The sequence below is a fragment of the Chelonoidis abingdonii genome, chromosome 9, assembly GCF_003597395.2.
Source record: "Chelonoidis abingdonii isolate Lonesome George chromosome 9, CheloAbing_2.0, whole genome shotgun sequence".
In the NCBI taxonomy this organism is placed as follows: Eukaryota; Metazoa; Chordata; order Testudines; family Testudinidae; genus Chelonoidis; species Chelonoidis abingdonii.
This window is the reverse complement of record NC_133777.1, coordinates 62,944,950-62,966,759: the sequence shown is the minus strand read 5'-3', so window position 1 is coordinate 62,966,759 and position 21,810 is coordinate 62,944,950. Positions and strand designations below refer to the sequence as shown.

At 43.3% G+C, this 21,810-nt stretch overlaps 1 protein-coding gene across 8 annotated transcripts in view; it reads right to left on the bottom strand.

The window, feature by feature from the left end:
* The window catches only part of MYO5A (myosin VA), a 199,244-nt gene that overhangs the window by 110,554 nt on the left and 66,880 nt on the right, over positions 1-21,810 (bottom strand). For all 8 annotated transcript variants that reach the window (XM_075069627.1, XM_075069629.1, XM_075069631.1 and 5 more), the window contains exons 3-4: positions 18,093-18,264; positions 4,655-4,799 (exon numbers count right to left, since the gene is read on the bottom strand). In XM_075069627.1, the coding sequence (XP_074925728.1) occupies positions 4,655-4,799; positions 18,093-18,264 (317 nt within the window). The remainder of the gene's footprint in view (positions 1-4,654; positions 4,800-18,092; positions 18,265-21,810) is intronic.

The window sequence follows — 21,810 nt, the reverse complement described above, 5'->3', positions numbered from 1 at the left end:
GCGCAGAAGTGATCTAAAACAGAGAACTCAACCACGCTGCACTGGCCAGATCCATCCCACATGAGATAATCATGTGACCTGCATAGCACAGTCAGATTCTGCAGAATCTCAGTCTCCCCACTCCCCCAACAGAAGTTTCTAGCCCTCATTTTTGCAAAAATAACCTTTCAAATCTGAACTGAGGGTAGAATGATGCTGTATCATCTGTCTGAGTCTGCAGACAGCCTGAAAGAATGACTAAGAGGTGTGAATTTTCCTACCTGCTAGTAATTTCATTGGGTTGGTAGCCCTGAAGTCTAATGACATTTTAAATGTAAGCATTAACATTTCATTGTTTATTTTAGCAGCAGAGTGGAGAAGCAGCCAGAGTGAGGAGCTGGTAGATGTGGCAGGAAGGGAGATGCAGAAAGAAAAAAAGACACACAGACACAAAAGGGGGAAAGAGAGAAGAGAAAATGGAGAAGGAAAAGAAACAAAAAAGCCATGTTCTATCCTTGACCTTTCTACAAACATCCCCCAGTTAACTCCACTGTGGAGGAGTCAGAAATGCATATGGACCATCATTAAAAATGAAATTCAGAACTCTCTACAAAGTTAAGTTTGACATCCTTGATCTAAAACATACCTAGATTTATTGCTTTATAAGAACTGATGCTGCGAGCAGCTGAATGTCAGTCAGTGCCCACTGACGCTAGGAGTGAGCCCTATGGACTGTAGTAATACTAACAGTCAGCATTTACTTAGCACCTTACTTTTTCAAAGCTCAGTGCAAACATTTAATTAATGGTCCATGTTAACTTTATAACCAACCACTTTCAATGGAACTGTCCACACTTCCAGGAAACCATGGACTGGTCATCTAATTATGAAAGAGAGTTTTCTCATCTATCATCTACATTGGGCGGGAAATAATCAAGTCTAAAATATTAATATACAAATTATTAAAGTTGCTCTAAGGTGCAAATGTTAAGATAGGTCCACTGAATTTCAGGTATAAAAGAGTATCATGATTAGTTATGCTAGAGACTATTTAAATATATAGTATCAGGAAGAATTAAAAATGATGGGAAAACATGACCTGCCAAGACAATACAAAAATGCCTACCATAAAACACTAAGATTATTGCCCTAAATATAGCAGTCATATGAATATTTAATCATGAATGAAGAATGAAATCATCAAATCTTTAACGAAACAAGAACAAATGGATATAAACTGGCCATCAACAAGTTTAGGTTTGAAATTAGATGAAGGTTTCTAACCATCAGACAAGAGAAGTTCTTCAATAGCCTTCCTAGGGGAGCAGGGGCACAAAAAACCTAACTGGCTTCAAGACAGAAGTTGATACATTTACAGAGGAGATGGTATGGAGCAGGGGTAGACAACCTACGGCACAAGCTGATTTTCAGTGGCACTCACACTGCCCGGATCTTGGCCACCAGTCCGGAGGGCTCTGCATTTTAATTTAATTTTAACTGAACCTTCTTAAACATTTGAAAAACCTTATTTACTTTACATACAACAATAGTTTAGTTATATATTATAGACATAGAAAGAGACCTTCTAAAAACGTTAAAATGTATTACTGGCACACGAAACCTTAAATTAGAGTGAATAAATGAGGAGTTGGCACACCGCTTCTGAAAGGTTGTCGACCCCTGGTATGGAGGATACTACCTACAATGAGATGTAGCTGATCTGTAATTGCTATCAGCAAATATCTCCACTGACCAATGATGGAACACTAGATGGGGAGAGTTCTGAGTTACTACAGAGAATTCTTTCCCAAGTGTCTGGCTGGTGGGTCTTGCTCACATACCCAGGGTCTAATTGACTGCCTTATTTGGGGTTGGGAAGGAATTTTCCCCTAGGTCATATTGGCAGGGACTCTGGGGGTTTTGCATCTTCCTCTGTAGCATGGGTCATGGGTCACTTGCAGGCTTAAACTAGTGTAAATGGTGCATTCTCTGTAACCTGAAGTCTTTAAATCATGATTTGAGGATTTCAGTAACTCAGCCAGAGATTATGGATCTATTATAGGAGTGAGTGGGTAAGATTCTGTGGCCTGCAATGTGCAGGAGGTCAGACTAGATCAGGGATCGGCAATCTTTGGCACGCAGCCCATCAGGGAAAGCCCCTAGTGGGCCGGGCCGGTTTATTTACCTGTAGCATCCGCAGGTTCAGCTGATTGCGGTTTCCACTGGCTGAGGTTCATCGTCCCAGGTCAATGGGAGCTGCGGGAAGGGCAGCCAGCACATCCCTCAGCCTGCACCACTTCCAGCAGCCCCCGTTGGCCTGGGATGGCGAACCCCGGCCAGTGGGAGCTGCGATCGGCTGAACCTGCAGACGCTGCACGTAAACAAACTGGCCTAGCCCACTCGGGGCTTTCCCTGACAGGCCGTGTGCCAAAGGTTGCCGATCCCTGGACTAGATGATCATGATGGTCCCTCTTGGCCTTAAAGTCTATGATGACTTACCCTGTTTTTTAAAAAAAATCCAACAGACGAATTGCATTCTTAATATGTATTATGGATTTTAGCCTTATTAGTTAAAGAATGCAAATTAAAGTGAGATTAAAGCAGTAATGACCCAGAGAGAAGCCACAAAGAGGAGGAAAATATGTATCATCATAAGAAAAATTAATAATAATAAGGGACTAAGAACTTGGACATAAACAGAAAATGTAGAATACATTAGGCACATTAACTAAAGAATAAAGGGCAAAAGGAAGAAAAGATAAGTAGTACAAAATAGAGAAAGGAAAAAAGAACTTAAGAATATAGGCATAAAGTGTAAACAAGTAGCTCATTACTTCAGTGCAGAGAAATTCTGTATAGTTATTTAATGAATGAGATGCTGAAATACCCACCTATAATTCCAACATATGCTTAAATGACAGTAACTTTTATAAATAAATTCACAAAGGAATACATTTGTTATAACATTCTCTAGGCACACAAACAAATTATTTCAGTTTATTAGTGCTAAGTATTTTAAAATATCACTTCCACACCTCTTTAACATCCCATAACCCATTCTCAAAGAAATTTCTACCCATGACATTTGTTATTATTCAAGAATCGAACTACTGAAATATTGCTGGAGGAAGGATGGTGTTAGATTAAGGCACAAGGCTGGAGGTCAGGAGATCCTCACACTGCCATCGACAGACTGGGTGACCTTGGGAAAGTCATTTATTGCCCGTTTTGTCTCAGTTCCCCTTCTGTGTAACAGAAATAAATTATTACCTCACAGACAATTACAAGGGTTAATTCATTAATGTCTGTAAAGCAAGGAGTCCCCCAGATGGAAGCAGCTATAAGTGAAAATATGATTGCTATTTCATCCACACCAAATTCTATACACACCTCTTTAGTGGAAGCCAAGATCTTGAAATATACATAGCAATCTAGATGTTGGGTACCTCATGTAGCTCACAGACTGCTGTGAAAAAGGTATTCATGTATGTACAGGGTATACATAGCAGTCTATAGGTCGGGTATTTCAAGACAGAAGCAGTCTATGAACATGCTACATCAACACATATTGCACCACGCTCTACTATTCTTTTGAAACGGGTCTATTATGTGGTTAACACGCAGCTCAGTGGTTTTCACAAAGAGGACTCACCAGGCTTCTGCCTTTTAACCATATTATTCTCTCCTTTTCCCTTACACATTCTTAACTGAACATGTAGTTACACTAAGGTGCCCATCTCATCACTTTCACCCTATCTGTGCTGTGCTTCATTCTCAAAGGGTACTGCATAATTGCCACACCACAATGGAAAACTCAGCCATCTTGTTTAATGGCTATATGTCTTGAAGGACAAGGATGTCAAAAACTTCTATCCATAACAATAGGGCATGAGGATCCATTTTGTTAACTGTACATGAACAAACACCACAGTCTGCATTCAAAAACTGAAATGTTTCAAATTCTCTGGTTGCCATGACCTTGAGAGAGACCGGCTGGATTTCACAGCCCACTTTCCTGGGTTGAACAATCCATTTTCAAAAAACACTTAAAGAAAGAATTCACTCTCTTGGCGTAGTGGCATCATTACAGTATTTTAATTTCGTATCTGTACTCTACAAACACTCTGCAATTTTCTTTTGCCCTTCAAAATACTGGATGATGAGTTATTTTCCAAAGCTAACTTGTACAACTCTGGCTTCACTGATATGAATAAGAGACAGTTCTCCAAAGCCTGGGTATTGTTAAGATTACCCATAGATTAATCATCTTTTGTGTTGGGTTATATGTAAATACTGTAAAATATTTGCATTATTAAAGCACAATTATTTGTTCCTTAAAATAGACAGTGGTCCAAAAATAGCCCTCTGTTACTTATCAGTCTGAAATAACATTGTTCCTTACAGATCCGATCAAATTTTAGACCTAAATTCTGAACAGTTCCAGTGGATTCTTCCCATTACCTATCAAATGAGTACTGTCTGTAAGAGATAATTTTTTTCACTGTTTTGCTACTTTCATGGGTTTATTATGTTTTGAAATGTAATAAAACAGTGGCGCAAAGAGACTTAACACCTTCTACTAAGTACAAATAAAAGCGGAGTCAAGTCCACTGACTGGGAACTTAAGACCTCATTCCTATGGGAAACAGAATTCAAAGGCTGTTTTTTCACAAACCTGGCCATCTGTTTATATGCTTCTTCAGCCACAGCAAAGATGTGTGGATCCATATCCCCCATATTCTGACCACTGTATGCATTGATGATATCTTCGCCATAGATAGGCAGCTGCTCATACGGATTTATGGCTACCAAGACGATACCTACAAAGGAAATGGAACAAAATTATTAATAATGGCTGATTTGGAAAGGTAAAAGTGTCAAAAGCCAGGTGTATGTTGTTCTAATCGTTCTTAAATGTTTTGCTTGGAGGAGAACAAAGTCCTGATCCGAAGCCCACTGAAGTAAATGGAAAGACATTATTTTGATGGGTTTTGGATTAGGCACTAAATTTGAATCCTGAAAGTTTGAACACAGTTCATTTTCTTGCTTGTAAGAAAATCACCAGGAAGGACTTTTACTCTCTCCCCATTTTAAAGTTTTGGGTTTGAAGAATGAAAAGTTGCTTGGGTTTAGAGTAAGTCAGCCTGACATTGACTGATGATGAACAGCCAGCCCTACCCAGTAACAAGATCAGTGAGGACTGTACTTCCCATCTTTTATTATAAATCATGGCCTCTGATTTGCTCAGTTATAATTGTTTGGATCTAACAGAAAGGCTCTGAAATAAAATAGCACCCACTTCTCACATAAGGGCTTAATGATGTCAGACATGTCAACCCTTTGTGCCTGATGTTATGGTACCACCTGTCAATATTAGAAATTTGTAATATAAAGGAACTAGTATTAGAAATTTGAGTATCAATATTTCTAACAAACAATGGCCTGATTTTGAATAGTGGCCTCCAACCAGTGCTCAGAAATAAAGGTAGATGTACTTCATAGAGCTGGCACACCTAGGCTCCTGACTGAACTTGGAAATCAAATAGTTAGACATTTAAAAGTGCTATAACACACTCCCACAAATATTTCAGACCAAGCTGAAAGTGAGGCCAATATTTTTAACTTACTACAACTCCCATTTTAAGTCTCTCACGACACTGCCACGCAGGGAAGTGGCCAGAAAGAAGTTGTAATCCTAGTTGTGGCCGTCTAATAAGCACATCAGGCATCATTTTATGCAACACAACTTAAATGAACATGTCTCCCTCATTCCCCCATACCAGATATTTCTATAGCAGTGTCATATCTAAATACACCCAGCAATCAAACTTCACTTTCTCTATAAAGCACTAAAAGTCTGTAATTTAGGGAAAGAAACAAGACCATGTGCAGGCCTAAATATTATGACTGAGACAAAGTAGGTGAAACATTTTTCATGGACTAGCAAAGAAAAGGCATCTGAAATCTGGACCTGCTGCTCCGAATATCATCCCAGTTTTACAGATGACTAAATCATGTCATATATTTATAGATCAAGCAAACAGCAAAATAAAACCATAAACAAGCTTTCTAATGAGAAAATACCTTTTGGAAAAGGATTGGAAGGATTCTCGTCTGCTCCTTTAGATATATTACATGTTATACGCCAAGACATAACTATGTAACCTGTGATACAAAGACCTCAGTGTTTTTCCATCAGCCATGACTTCACCGGGATGACTCAGGGACTTGAACTTAAAGTCTCTATTTTTTTTTTTTTTTTTAAAAAAGATGCCAAGCCCTTAATGAACAGTCAAGAACGAACACACACACACACACACACACACAGACTCACCTGCAAGTTAAGGGAATTTTTTTAGGTGCCAATTTTACAAATCCTGCTACTGAAAATATGAGCAGCTAATCAAAAGTTAAAGTTAGAAGGAAATAATTGGATGGTATTCTAGTCCCAGTCACAGATGTACCAAACAATCTGTAGTCTGAGTTTGACTGAAGCCCAGAAATGGAACAGCAGAGATGTTACAGACCAGTATTAAGGTACACTGGCAGAGCGGGGTAGGAGCACAGGAATGGAACTGTCGAGGGGCTATAAATCAGGATTAAGGTGCACTAGCAGATCTTTGTGCAGAAGGATGAACAATGCCTGCCTGGAACATGCTAGGTTTCTCAACAAAGCCAGATTCACTCATACAAAATTAAAAATAAATAAGGTTACAGTTAAGCTGGTTGCACAGTGAAGAGGCTGGGACCATGATCTGATGCAAGAGATTACTACAGTAACTCCACGCTTAACGTTGTAGTTATGTTCCTGAAAAATGCAACTTTAAGCGAAACAATGTTACGTGAATCCAATTTCCCCATAAGAATTAATGCAATCGGTGGGGGGGTTAGGTTCCAGGGAAATTGTTTTCACCAGACAAAATACTATATATTATACAGATATACACACAGTATACTTTTTAAACAAACAATGTAATATCGTACACAGCAATGATGATTATGAAGCTTGGTTGAGGTGGTGGAGTCAGAGGGTGGAATATTTCCCAGGGAATGCCTTAGTGCTGACTGATGAACTAGCACTCGGCTGAGCCCTCAAGGGTTAACACATTGTTGTTAATGTAGCCTCACACTCTACAAGGCAGTGCAAATGGAGGGAGGGGAGACAGCATGCCAAACAGAGACACACTTCCTGTGTGTGAGAGAGATGTGCATTGTCCCTTTAAGTACGCTGACCCCACTCTAAGTACATTGCCTTTCAAAGTAGCTCAGCAAGTTGAGACAGCAGCTGCTGCTAGCAAGCTCCCCCTTGTCGTGTCTCCCCCTGCCCCCCTGCTCTATGGAGATGGGGTAAGCAGGGGGCAGGAGCAGGTGGATACCCTGACATTAGCACCCCTTTCCTCCCCCCCACCCCACCCACAGAAAGCAGGAGGCTCCCAGGAGCAGTTCCAAGGCAGAGGGCAGGAGCAGCACATAGCAGTGGGGGAGGGACAGCTGAACTGCCAGCAACTGATAGCCTGCTGGGTGGCTGCCACACGGGGAACTTAGGGGAGTTGATAGGGGGGCTGCCAGTCTACCCTGGTTCCAAGCCCCCAACAGCCAGCTGCAATGGGCTGCTCTTTCTGCAAGCGGTAGACAAAGCAGGCGGCTGCCAAACAGCTTTATGAGCATTGCACAACTTTAAACGAGCCTGTTCTCTAATTGATCAGCAACGTAACAATGAAACATTAACTGGGCTGATTTTAAGTGAGGAGTTACTGTATAGCTGAACTTCTCAGTAATAGTGATCATGTTATTAAAGGTAACATCCTTGTAAGGGGCAAAATACCACAAAAACCCACCACAGGAGCATTTAACTTAAAAAAAAAAAAAAAAAAAAAAAAGGCAAACTTACACAAAAATGAGAAAGTTAGTTAACTGGAAGTTAAAAGGAACAGCCAAATAGTGAAATGTCTGCATGGACACTTTTTAAAAAACACCATAATAGAAGCTCAAATGAAAAGTGTAACCCCAAATTTAAAAAAAAACAGCAAGAGAACCAAAAAATGCCACCATGGCTAAACAACAGACTAAAAGAATTGGTTAGAGACAAAAAGGCATCCTGTAAAAATTGGAAGTCAAATCCTACTGTGGAAAACAGAAAGGAACGTAAACTCTGGCAAGTCAAGGATAAAAGTATAATTAGGCACATCAAAAAAGAATCTGAAGAGCAACTAGCAAAAAACTGAAAAACTAATAGCAATTTTATTTTAAAGTACATCGGAAGCAGGAAGTCTGACAAACAATCAGTGGTTTCACTGGATGATGGAAGTGTTAAAGCTGCACTCAAGAAAGACAAGGCTTTTGTGGATGAGCTAAATGGATTCTTTGCATCAGACTTCTCTGCACATCGGAGCCATTCTCTTTAGTTAACAAATCTGAGGAACCGTCCTTGATTGAGGTGTCAATAGGAGGTTATGGAACAAACTGATAAATTAAAACTAGTACGTCACCAGGACCAGATAGGATTCACCCAAGAGTTCTGAAGGAACTCAAATATGAAATTGCAAAACAACTGGGGTATGTGACCTATTTCTTAAATCTACTTCTGTACCTGATAACTGGAGGTTAACTAATGTAATGCCATTTAAAAAAACAAAACAAAAAAAAACAGGCTCCAGAGTTGATCCTGGCAATTATACGTCAGTAAACCTAAATTCAGTACCAGGCAAATTGGTTGAAACTATAGTAAAGAATAGTATTATCAGACACATAGATGAACACAATGCATTGTGGAAGAGTCAACACAGCTTTTGTAAATGGAAATCATGGCTCACCAATCTATTAGAATTCTTTAAGGTTGTCAAAAAGCATGTGGACAAAGGTGATTCACGGGACATAGTATACATGGACTTTCAGAAGGCCTTTACAAGGTCCCTCACCAAAGGCTCTTAAGCAAAGCAGACAGTCATGGGACAAGAGGGAAGGTCCTCCCGTGGGTCAGTAAGATGTGGGGGGGAAAGGGTAGGAATAAACGGTCAGTTTTCACAGTGGAGAGAGGTAAATAGTGGGGTCCCACAAAGAACTGTCCTGAGACCAGTGCTCTTCAACATATTCATAAATGACCTGGAAAAAGGGATAAACAGTGAGGTGGCAAATTTTGTAGACAATACAAAATTACTCAAGATAGTTAAGTCCAAAGCAGACTGTGAAGAGTTACAAAAGATCTCACAAAACAGAGTGACTTCGCAACAAAATGGCAGAAGAAATTCAATGTTGATAAATGCAAAGTAATGAGCATTGGAAAAACATAAATCATCTGTTACCACTCAAGAAAGAGATCTTGGGGTCAGTCTGGATAGTTCTCTGAAAACATCCACTCAATGTGCAGCAGCAGTCATAAAAGCTAACAAAATATTAGGACCAGGATAGATAATAAGACAGAAAATATCATAGTGCCACTACATAAATCAATGGGAAGGCCACATTTTGAATACTGAGTTTAGTTCTGGTCGCCCCATCTCAAAAAAAGACAGATTTGAATTGGAAAAGGTACAGAAAAGCGCAACATAAATTATCAGGGGTATGGAACAGCTTCCCTATGAGGAGAGATTGAAAAGACTGGGACTATTCAGTTTAGAAAAGAGATGACTAAAGTGTGATATGAGAGAGGTCCATAAAATCATGAATGATGTGGAGAAAGTGAATAGGGAGGTGGTATTTACCCCTTCACAGAACACAAGAACCAAGGGTCACCCAATGAAATTAATAGACAGCAGGTTTAACACAAACACAAGGAAGTACTTCTTTGCGCAATGCACAGTTAATCTGTGGAACTTGTTGCCAGGGGAAGTTGTGAAAGCCAAAAGTAAAACTGTGTTCAAAATAAGAATTAGATAGGTTCATGGAGGATAGGTCCACCAATAGCTATTAGTCAAGGTGGTCAGGGACGCAACCCCATTCTCTGTGTGTCCCTAAATCTCTGACTGCCAGAAGCTGGGACTGGACGACAGAAGATAGATCGCTCAGTAATTGTCCAGTTCTGTTCATTCCCTCTGAAGCATCTGGAACTGGCCACTGTCAAAGACAAGAAACTGAGCTAGATGGACCATTGGTCTGATGCAGTATGAGCCATTCTTCTGAGCAAACTCATGTCTCACTGATGATGGATGAGCATCAGTATGGTGTATTGGAGAAGAGGGTGTCAGCTGCTTGTTAGCTACTGAAGCACCTCCTATCAACTGCTCTCAGAAATATCTCGCTTGTCTAATAGGAGGCTGTTTGCCACCTCTTGCAAACTGCAGGAAAGCACAGTGATTACAACTCCGTGAAGAGACATGGGGGAGTAATGGTACAAGCCTCAATATCTCATTGACACTGGCACTGGTGGAACTGACAGAGAGACTCACAAACAAACAACAGTACAGGTCTGTTTCAGTACAAAAAAAAAAACATGTTCTAATTTCTAAACTTCACCACCTCTTGAGACTGAACCTCTGGGACTTCAGCGCTCCTGCTTCACACCATGAGCTCTGTCCCGCAAATCCAAATGAGATAGATCCTGGTAGAGACTTCAGGGATTAATGCACTTCAACAAGTATTTACAGTGACATTCCAGCAGCGTTTTCAAAACAGTAGGGTTTATTAGTCAAGGGGAACCTTGCATTCTTAGGTTAGCATAGAAACATTAAAGTTAAAGTACAGTCCACCTTGGCCATTCCAGAACAATTTACCAGCCAAACTGCAGGGAACTCCATTTTCCAGGCTCTCTGGCTTTCTCTCTAACTTTCTTAGTCAATTCTCTGGGGAGAGAGCCCAGACTTGTTCCAGAACCCATTTTACTCCCCACCACACACCTTCAAGTTCTTTGATCTTGAGTTGGGGTTTCTAGTCAGCTTCCCTGCTGAGACGTGGGGAAATCCATGAGTCATTGGTGCTTGCATTGTCTCTTTGGCCCCAGTGTTGATCTGGGCGGGTTTTAATCAGTTCCTTGGTAATTCTTCATTCCACCCCGACAGGGAGGTGACATGCACATCTACATCTCTTAGTCTGCTGGGAAAGCAAACTTAATCCTTCCCACTCCCTACCTTCCACTGGGTAGCAATGCAAAATATAGGGGAAACTGAGGAAGACGTAGGCCTCATAAAATTATTACCAAAAATTATCACTTTGTCTCACACCCATCTTAATTGCACTGGATTTTCCATAAGAAATACATAAATCTACTAATGTAAGGGTCATGGTAACATTTCATTTTCTTTTATATTAAATCTGCACCCCTCAGTTGCTATTATGATTCTTCCTGTACACACGCAAACTAAAGAGCTCCAATTCTTTCATCTTGAGGGTGATCATCAATCTACAAATGGCTAAATATTTATCTAAATCTAGGCTCATTGTACTGCATAACGGGCAGTGTTTTATACTTCATAAACATCATATAATATAAGCAGCAAGGTTCACTGAATTTTAAACATAGCTACCAGAAGGTTCTCAGAATAATCGAGATGCACTTTTTCCTTTTAATATTCACAAATCTTTGTTCAGATTTGAACAGATTTGAAGAAATAATGAAGAACAAAGCTGAACAAATTACCTCCAGATCTCAGGTCAATTACTGCCTAAAATTATCAAGCCTTCCTTAATTTAAAATGACTTAAGATGACATCAAAATGAAATTCAATCCTGTTTAGTCTTCATTTGACCTACCTTTACATCATTCTAGGGTATACAGTAGAATAGTCCAATTTTCAAAGGCCAACATGCAAAAGGTAAATTCAACAGTTATGTTTCTGGGGCCTGGTTTACACTAAAAACTTATATACCAAGATAGCTAGCTCGGTCAGGTGTCTGAAAAAACCCATATCTCCTAATGACATAGCTATGCTCACAAAAAAAAACAGTGATGATACAGCTGTGCTGACAGAAGAGGTGGTTCAGGAAGGTGGCATTCCTACACGAGCAGAAACATTCCTTCTCTCAGTGTACATTGCAGCGATACTAGGGGGCTATCCCAACATAGCTATACCGACACAGGTTCTGTCGTGTAGACACAGCCCAAATTCCCATGTCTGAACATACAAATCAAATACAGTAGAACCTCAGAGTTACGAACATCAGGGTTACAAACTGACCGGTCAACCACACACCTCATTTGGAACTGGAAGTACACAGTCAGGCAGCAGACACAAAAACAAAAGCAAATACAGTGCAGTACTGTATTAAAAATAAACTACTTTAAAAAAAAGGAAAGTTTAAAAAAAACTGTGCCAGTTTCATTTAAATTAAGATGGTTAAGAGCAGCATTTTAGTTCTGCATAGTGAAGTTTCAAAGCTGTATTAAGTCAATGCTGTTTGAAAGAACAACCCTAACATTTTGTTCAGAACTACGAGCATTTCAGAGTTATGAACCTTCTCCATTCCTGAGGTGTTTGTAACTCTGAGGTTCTAATGTAACTGCACATGGTTTTCACATGCAAACAGAGTTCTCTAAGTGTACACTAATTTCACTTGGCTTCCCTGTGACTGACTTGGTGCTGGTCTATAATAATTTATGAATATTATATATTCTATTTTTCTGACTTAAGAAGACAGTAATGTATGAATATAAGGGATGAATTCAAGCAAGGTCTGGTTGCATCTAAGCAGGAAAGAGGACAATAGCTTCAGAAAGTCACCTATTTAGTCACATTTCAGGGACAATACTAGACTAATTTGCTTTGATGTACCACCTCCGACCTCTGAGATCTGTAAACACAGAACTGGGAACAAGAGACAAAGGGCTTCTAAGGGGATAAAAGTGACTCTCTCAAGGGAGAGAGTGAGTGGTTGTTGAGAGTCATTGATGCGAAGTGGTTCTCCCAGACCACAGAGGTCATGGGAGGGAGTGAAGACAGACCCGCTTGAGGCATGGCAGGCCTCTACGGGTACGTCTACACTGTAATTAAAACCTGTTGCTGACCCATGCCAGCTGACTCAGGCTTATGCTAATGGGCTGTATAATTGTGGTGCAGATGTTTGGGTGTGGTCATAGAAGCCAGGCTTCAGCCCAAGCCCCGAATGTCTACACCACAGGTAAATAGCCCCTTGCCCCGAGCCCAAGTCAGCTCTCACAGTCCAGCAGCGTAGATATACCCAGGGCCTTCCTTATCCATAAACTATGCAGCTGCGTAGGGCTCCAAAGTGCCCCAAATTTCCTTGTGCTGCTATGCAGCTGAGTGTTGCACCAGTGGCCAGCCTGATTCCCCCAGCCAGCTGAGCTGGCCAGGAAAGCTGCCTCTACTCTCACCCCGCACCCACTCCACCCCTTCCCCATAGCTCCTACTTCGCCCCCACCCCACCTCTTCCCATCCTTGCTCTGATTCAGCCCCAACCCCACTCTACCCCTTCCCCAAAGCCCCCGCCCCTGCTCTGCCGCTGCCCCTTCCCACCCCTGCTCCAACCCATCCCTGTCCCCATTCCACCCCACCCCTTCCCTGAGCTACATTCCAGGGGACTGAAGCAGGGGTTGGACGTGCCCTGCACTCACAGGGGGCGAGAAGTGGAGCAACCCGGCCCCAGCCACGCCACCAGTTCTCCCCCTTACCCCCCAAGTCCCAAGGCTGGGAGCCAGGGGAGCAGAGTGGAGTGGGCTGGGGCCAGGTCACTCCACTTCCCTCCGCCCCATGAGTGCGGGGTCAGGCACACCCTGCAATCACTGGGCCGCAGAAAGTGGAGCAACCCGGCCCCAACCCACTCTGCTCCGTCAGCTTTTGCGGGAGGGCACTTCCCCCCTGTCCGCCCAAGCCTGCTCCTGCCCCCACAGACCTTGGGTGCAGCTCCTCGCTCCCGCACGGAGGCCTAAGTATCCCCCCACGGAGGTGCTGCATAGGGCACCACAATGTCTAGGGGCAGCCCTGCATATACCCTAGGAAACATAGATCTATAGGCCTTCTGTTTGAATATCCTTGATTTTCATTCTTGTTATGCTTTGTTCCTACTGCAATGCATAAAGCAGTGGCTCTCAACCTTTCCAGACAACTGTACCCCTTTCAGGTGCCAGATTTGTCTTACGCACCCCCAAGTTTCACCTCACTACAAAACTACTTGGTTACAAAATCAGACATAAAAATACAAAAAAGTGTCACAGCACACTATTACTGAAACATTGCTTCCTTTCTCGTTTATACCAGATAATTATAAAATAAATCAATTGGAATATAAATATTATACTTGCATATCTATATATAATAGACAGAGCAGTAAACACAAGTCACTGTCTGTATGAAATTTTAGATTTTACTGACTTCGCTAGTGCTTTTTATGTTGCCTGTTGTAAAACTAGGCAAATATCTAGAAGAGTTGAGGTACTGACTGGAAGACCTCTGCGTACTCCCAGGGGTACACATACCCCTGGTTGAGAACCACTGACATAAACAATGCTTTGTTTGGAGAAGCTGTCTGGTCATCTATATCAATCACTGGTCACAAGATCCCAAAGTGAAGACTTACAGGTGACAACCCCCATCAGGTTGGCTTAGTGATCAGTTGAAACACAGAGCGCTGTGTTCGCAGGGCCCAGGCTAAAAGTAGGACATTTGCAGGATTCCACCCCAACAAAAGGCAAAAGGCCAAATATTTGAGGGGGTGCACTCAGAGACCAGAGAGGGGTCAAAGATGAAGCTGTTACCCCTGTAACTGTGCTAGTCCCCATTTGATATACTACTGTTTTCCTAAGAATTTCACCAAGCGAACAATTGCCGCCACCCTACCCCATCCCCCACCCTTTTTTTCTCTGTTATTACACTAAGTTCTGGTCTACGGTACAAACTTATGGTCTCTCAGGGATGTGGGCACCTATTATACTGACCTAACTCCCTGTGTAAACAGTCCTACGTCGATGGGAGGATTTCTATCAATGTATCTAGTGCCTCTCAAGGAGGTGGAGTACCTAATACCAACGGGAGAAGTTCTCCAGTTGGCGAAAGCAGCCTCTTCATTACACTACAGCTCTGTAAGCCCTAAAACACTATGTGCGCGCCATCATTTCCCATAACGTAGAATATTCCATGGTGATGGAGTAAAGGCGAAAGAGTGACTCAATAGCAGCTTGGACTGCAGCTCTGGGTGTCCTGTAACGTCAAAAATTATCATATCAAACCTCGTTTGTTTGCACTTTAGAAATCTTTGGGTTTCCAAGTGATCAAAGACCCTGGATCAACATGCTTCTAATAAACTTAATATGCAAACTGCACAATCCTCATCAGCTGAGACATGTTTTTTTAGAAGGCTGAAGAGCTTCTTCAAACTTCAGCAAACTTGCCTTTTAGTAAAACATTTTATGCCCTTTAATGGTTTGCCAAATTTAGCAATTTTCCACGTCTTCCAGACATTAGGGCAAATTAGCAGAGGCCTGGTGTACAGTCAATTGAAGCAGCACTAGGAAACACATAAAAGCAGCATGTTTGGCAAGTGTAAAAAACAAAACTGGCATAAAAATAAATCCCTTTTTAAAGCTTCTAAATGGGTGTCAAACACAATAGAGGGTTGCAAACAACTCAAACACAAAACAGTAAGATTCAAGGGAATTTAAAGCCTGATCCTGAGAACACTTACTAGTGGGCATCGTCCCACTCAAATCAGTACCTGCTGATAAGTGTCTGAAAGATCAAGCCATTAGGTTTTATTACGCTAAACTTTTTTTTCCAAAAATTTCCCTGTCGCCATCCTTGGGTGTGGTTCCATCGGTGGTAGCAAGTTAGTGTAGATAGGGCACCAGGGTATCCATACCTGTACTCTGCATTACTAAAATCCTGGCTGCAGGTCTACATTAATCCTACCACTCCTGATATCATGGCTGGAGCTACAGCAGGAACAGACACAGTGAGAAATTAACATTAGGAATTACAATCAAAATTCAAAGTGTGGCTGTTCTGCACCAAGAGAGGAACAAATCAAGGTCTTCAACTGGCACTGCACCAAGGAAGTCACAAATGCCTTCAAAACAGCTACCAGCTACCACAGTAAGATTTGCTGATGTCAGTCAAAGACTCCCTTGCACTATGACAAGATTCCCTCAATGACAGCCCAGCCTACTTTATATTAAAGCAATGCAAAGTGCGATCCAAATGATAAAATCCAACTGCAAGCAGCAGGCTCAAGCAATGGTAATTCACGATGGCTAGCTATGCTCTGGGAATTGTGCACAAAACAAATTGGGGTTGTCCTTAGAAAAATGGACTAGAGCTCGTCTAAATTAAAACAAGAAATAAGTTAAAATGGTCCACATAAAAATTAAAAGGGAAACAGTATGGGTAAAAATCATGGTACAAATTCACAACTGGCATTAACTGACCTAACTACACTGGAGCCAGACTGATTTACATGACAGGAAAATCTGGCACATATTTTGGAAGAAAAATCCCTGATCTGCATTACTAACAGCAACTTTAACAGGAATTTTCACAATCTGGTTAACTTCCCACCAATTATGCAATTCACTTTTTATATTTTACTCACCAGTCTAAACAGGACAGCTAGTTTAACTTTCAGTTTCTCATGCACTAGCATGATGTTTAAAAAACAAAATACAGGGTAATACCTAAAAATGAACTTGAAATTGTTTTAACTGAAATGTTATATTAAGAGTTAGCAACATATTTCCAATAAATACCAGGATTTGGAATTAAAAACCCACTGCATGAATTCTAAATTTTGGGCCTAAACTACTTCACAATACTCCTTTAAAATTTATCACTCAACCGCAATTATGATGAAGTCATCATCATAGTAAACGGTTCCACTTTTGGTTGATTGAACAAATTATGGCTAAGGCTATGATTTAGTCACGGAGATCATGACAGTCACGGATTCTGTGACTTTGCCGGACCTCCGTGACTTCTAGGGCTTCAGGAGGAGGAGACGGGACTGTGCATACCTGCCCTGCAACTGGGCTGGCTGAAATCAGGACCCTGCTCCCCTAGTCCCATGGGGGCTGCAGCCAGGGCCATGCAACCCAACCCCTCGGCATCCTAGGCTTGGCAGGGTACGTGCACCGCAGCCCTGTGGCGTCCCGGGCTTGGCAAGGTACACACACCCCAGCCCGCAGCGGCCCGGGCTTGGCGGGATCCATGCACCCCAGCCTGCAGCGGGCCGGGCTTGGCCTTCGCCGGAGGCTGCGGCTGCGCGCTTCCCTTGCAGTTTCCCAGGGCCACGTGCCACCCCAGTCCCTGTGACTGAGGCTTGGTGGGGGCTGCAGTTGGGCCAGCTCTGGAGGAAGCGCTGTGTGTCCCCCATTGCTGCGACCCCCACTGCGGCCACTGGAGTTGGGGCATGTCGTTCCCCCCGCCCCATGGGACTCCATTCCTCCCAGCTACCTAACCCTGCCCCAGGTTATTTTTAGTAAAGTAATGGGCAAGTCACAGCTCTGTGAATTTTTGTTTATTGCCCGTGACCTGTTCATGACTTTTACTAAAACTAACCGTGAAAAAATATTAGCCTTAATTATGGCCAGTTATGCTTTCAGATTTTGTATGATCACAAATCTACACTGCTATGAGTTAAACGTTCTTTGCTACTAACAAAGAGCACAGATATGAACACACAAACACTGGCACATACACACTCTGTAGTTGCTGTAACCTCATTCCTGCAGTTCCACTGAATGAAAATGGTACGAAGGAAAGGTAATTGGAATTCTCAGTGCAATCACAAGACCAAGTGAGCCATAGCTGAGAAAGAATAAGTCCAGCAAACAAAGGGTATTATAAACTTAGTCTTACACATTTCCAAAGATACGTTTACATTTTTCAAAGCTCTCCTCCAGCTAATACATACTTAGGTAAGCATCTGTAATGGGCACAACGTTCATTGAAGAATCCCCAGGACCTCAAAGTAAGCATTCTAAACAGAGCCCTTTGGGAAGCTAGAAGCACATAAAAATGAAGCAGATGTACTCTGAATTTTCATACTTGCAGGTCTAGTTGATTTGGGCCTCCCTGATGTAGAGGATCCCCCAAAGTGTCTCATAATTAATGAAAACAAGACTTTATTTAAAATCAGAGACCTATCAATAAAAAACCACCTTTTTTCCTACCCATTGCAATTTTTTTTTTTTTGGTCCCTTGCAATAGAATAAAGGAAAATCCTTATGTACTTACCACAATAGGTATAAATAAGTTTTGAATCAATAAAGCGAACTTTGAGATTGTGTAGAACAGCAGGTTCATGGAGATAACTGAGTGCTGTGAGATCATTTTCACCAACAAGTATGTCAGGGTTTCGTAAGTGAGGCAGTTCCTTGGTCTTAGGATCAAGGCAATATTCTAATTCCTGAAAATTAAATACAAACATATTACATGAAAAAGTAGTATTTTAAAATGTTCCATCTTTGGCTTATCCATCCACTCATTCTCACCAGCCATTGTCTTTTAGTAATCATAGAATCATAGAATATCAGGGTCGGAAGGGACTTCAGGAGGTCATCTAGTCCAACCCCCTGCTCAAAGCAGGACCACTTCCCAACTAAATCATCCCAGTCAGAGTTTTATCAAGCCTCACCTTAAAAACCTCCAAGGAAGGAGATTCCATCACCTCCCTAGGTAACCCATTCCAGTGCTTCACCACCCTCCTAGTGAGAAAGTTTTCCCTAATATCCAATATAAACCTCCCCCACTGCAACTTGAGACCATTAGTCCTTGTTCTGTCGTCTGGTACCACTGAGAACAGTCTAGATCCATCCTCTTTGGAAACCCTTTTCAGGTAGTTGAAAGCAGCTATCAAATCCTTCCTCATTCTTCTATTCTGCAGACTAAACAATCCCAGTTCCCTCATCCTCATCCCTAACCCTAGCTCTAAGAACCCTACCCTTAGGAACCCTAACCCTAGGGCAGGGCACCCTACCCATAGGAACCCTAACCCTAGCTCCTACCATTAGGAACCCTAACCCTAGGGCGGGAAGCCCTACTCATAGGAACCCCAACCCTAGATCCAAATGCCATACCCATAGGAACCCTAACCATAGCTAAAAGTGCCCTAATCTTAGGAACCTTAACCCTAGGGCAGAAAACCCTACACATAGGAACCCTAACCATAGCTCCAAGAGCCCCACCCTTCGGAACCGTAACCTTAGGGCGAGAAGCCCTACCCATACGAAGGCTAACTCCAGCTACAAGTGATGTACCCTTAGGAACCCTAACCCTACGGAGGGGTGCCCTACCTATAGGAACTCTAACGCTAGCTCCAAATACCCTAGCCTTAGGAATCATAACCTTAGGGCAGGAAGCCTTACCCATAGGAACCCTAACCCGAGCTCCAAGTGCCCTACCCATAGGAACCCTAACCATAGCTCCAAGAGCCCTACCCTCAGGATCCCTAACCCTAGGGTGGGAAGCCCTACCCATAGGAAAACTAATACAAGCTACAAGTGCCCCACTCATAGGAACCCTAACCCTAGGGTGAGGTGCCCTACCCATACGAACCCTAACTCTAGCTCCAAGTGCCTTACCCATAGGAACCCTAATACTAGCTCCAAGAACCCTACACTTAGGAACCTTAACCCTAGGGTGAGAAGACCTACCCATAGGAACCCTAACCCTAGCTCCAAGTCCCCTACCCATAGGAACCCTAACCATAGGGTGGGAAGCCCTACCCATAGAAACCCTAACTATAGCTGCAAGCGCCCTACCCATAGGAATCCTAACCCTAGCTCCAAGTGCCATATCCATAGGAACCCCAACCCAAGCTCCAAGTGCCCTACCCTTAGGAACCCTATCCATAGGCCAGGAAGACCTATCGACAGAAAGCCTAACTCTAGGTCCAAGTGCCCTACTCATAGGAACCCTAAATCTAGCTCAAAATACCCTACCCTTAAGAACCCTAACCCTAGGACAGGAAGCCTTACTCATAGGAAACCTAAGATAGCTCCAAATACCCTACCCATAGGAACACTAACCCTGGCTCCAAGTGCCCAACCGATAGGAACCCTAACCCTAGTGCGGGAAACCCTACTCATAGGAACCCTAACCCTAGCTCAAAGTGCCCTACACATAGGAACCCTAACCCTAGCTCCAAATGCCCTACCCATAGGAACCCTAACCCTAGCTCCAAGTGCTCTACCCTTAGGAACCCTAACCGTAGGGCAGGAAGCCCTACCCATAGGAACCCTAACCCTAGCTCCAAGTGCTCTACACATTGGGACCCTAACCCTAGCTCAAAATTCCCTACCCATACGAACCCAAACCCTAGTGCGGGGCGCCATACCCATAGGAACGCTAACCCTAGCTCCAAGTGCCCTACCCATAGGAACCCTAAAACTAGGGCAGAGTGCCCTACCCATAGGAACCCTAACCCTAGCTCCAAGTGCCCTACCCATAGGAACCCTAACCGTAGGGCAACGCCAACTAGCCTTAGAAACCCTAACCCTGGGAAGGGAAGCCCTACCCATAGAAACCTGAACCGTAGCTCCAAGTGCCCAACCCATAGGAACTCTAACCCTAGCTCCAAGTGCCCTACACTTAGGAACCCTAACCCTAGGGCGGGAAGCTCTACCCAAAGGAACCCTAAATCTAGCTCCAAATCCCCTACCCACAGGAATCCTAAAACTCGTTCCAAGTGCCCTACCCTTAGGAATCCTAATCCTAGGGCAGTAAGCCCTACCCATAGGACCCCTAACCCTAGGGCGGGAAGCCCTACCCATGGAGCTAGGGTTAGGGGTCCTAAGTGCCCTACACATAGGAACCCTAACTCTAGGGCGGGCTGCACTACCCATAGGAACCTAACCCTAGAGCGGGGTGCCCTACCTATGGGAACCCTAACCCTAGTTTCAAGTGCCCTAACCTTCAGAACCCTAAACCTAAGGCAGGTTCCCGACCCATAGGAACCCTACCTCAAGCTCGAAGTGCCCTAACCAAAGGAACCCTAACCTTATGGCGGGAAGTCCTACCCATAGTAACTCTAACCCTAGCTCCAAGTCCCCTGCTCAAAGGATCCCTAACCATAGGGAGGGAAGCCATACCCATAGGAACCCTAACCTTAGCTCCAAGTGCCCTACTCTTAGGAACCATAACCCTAGGGCAGGGCACCCTACCCATAGAAAGTCTAACCATAGCTCCAAGTGACCTACCCATAGGAACCTTAACCCTAGGGTGGCGTGCGATAACCTTAGGAACCCTAACCCTAGGGCAGGAAGCCCTGCTCATAGGAACCCTAGCCCTAGGTCCAAGTGCCCTACCCACAGGAACCCTAACCTTAGCTCCAAGTGCCCTACTCTTAGGAACCATAACCCTAGGGCAGGGTGCCCTAACCATAGGAACTCTAAGCCTAACTCCAAGAGCCCGACCCATTGGAACCCTAACCCTGGCTCCGAGTGCTCCAACCATAGGAACCCTAACCCTAGCTTCAAGTGCCCTACATATAGGAACCCTAACCCTAGGGTGGGGCGACCTACTCATAGGAACCCTAACCCTGGGGAGATGTGCCCTACCTATAGGAGCTCTAACTCTAGGGCGAGAAACCCTACCCATAGGAACCCTAACCATAGCTCCCAGTGTTCTACCCATAGGAATTCTAACCCTAGTTCCAAGGGCCCTACTCATAGGAACCCTAACCCTACCAACAAGTGCCCTACCCATAGGAATCCTAACCCTAGCTCCAAGTGACCTATCCTTAGAAACTCTATCCCTAGGGCAGGGTGCCCTACCCATAGGAATACTAACTCTAGCTCCAAGTGTCCTACCCACAGGAACCCTAACCATAGCTCCAAGTGCCCTACTCTTAGGAACTCTAAACCTAGGGTGGGTTTCCTACCCATAGGAATTCTAACTCTAGCTACAAGTAGCCTACCCATAGGAACCCTAACCTTAAGGCGGGAAGCCCTAC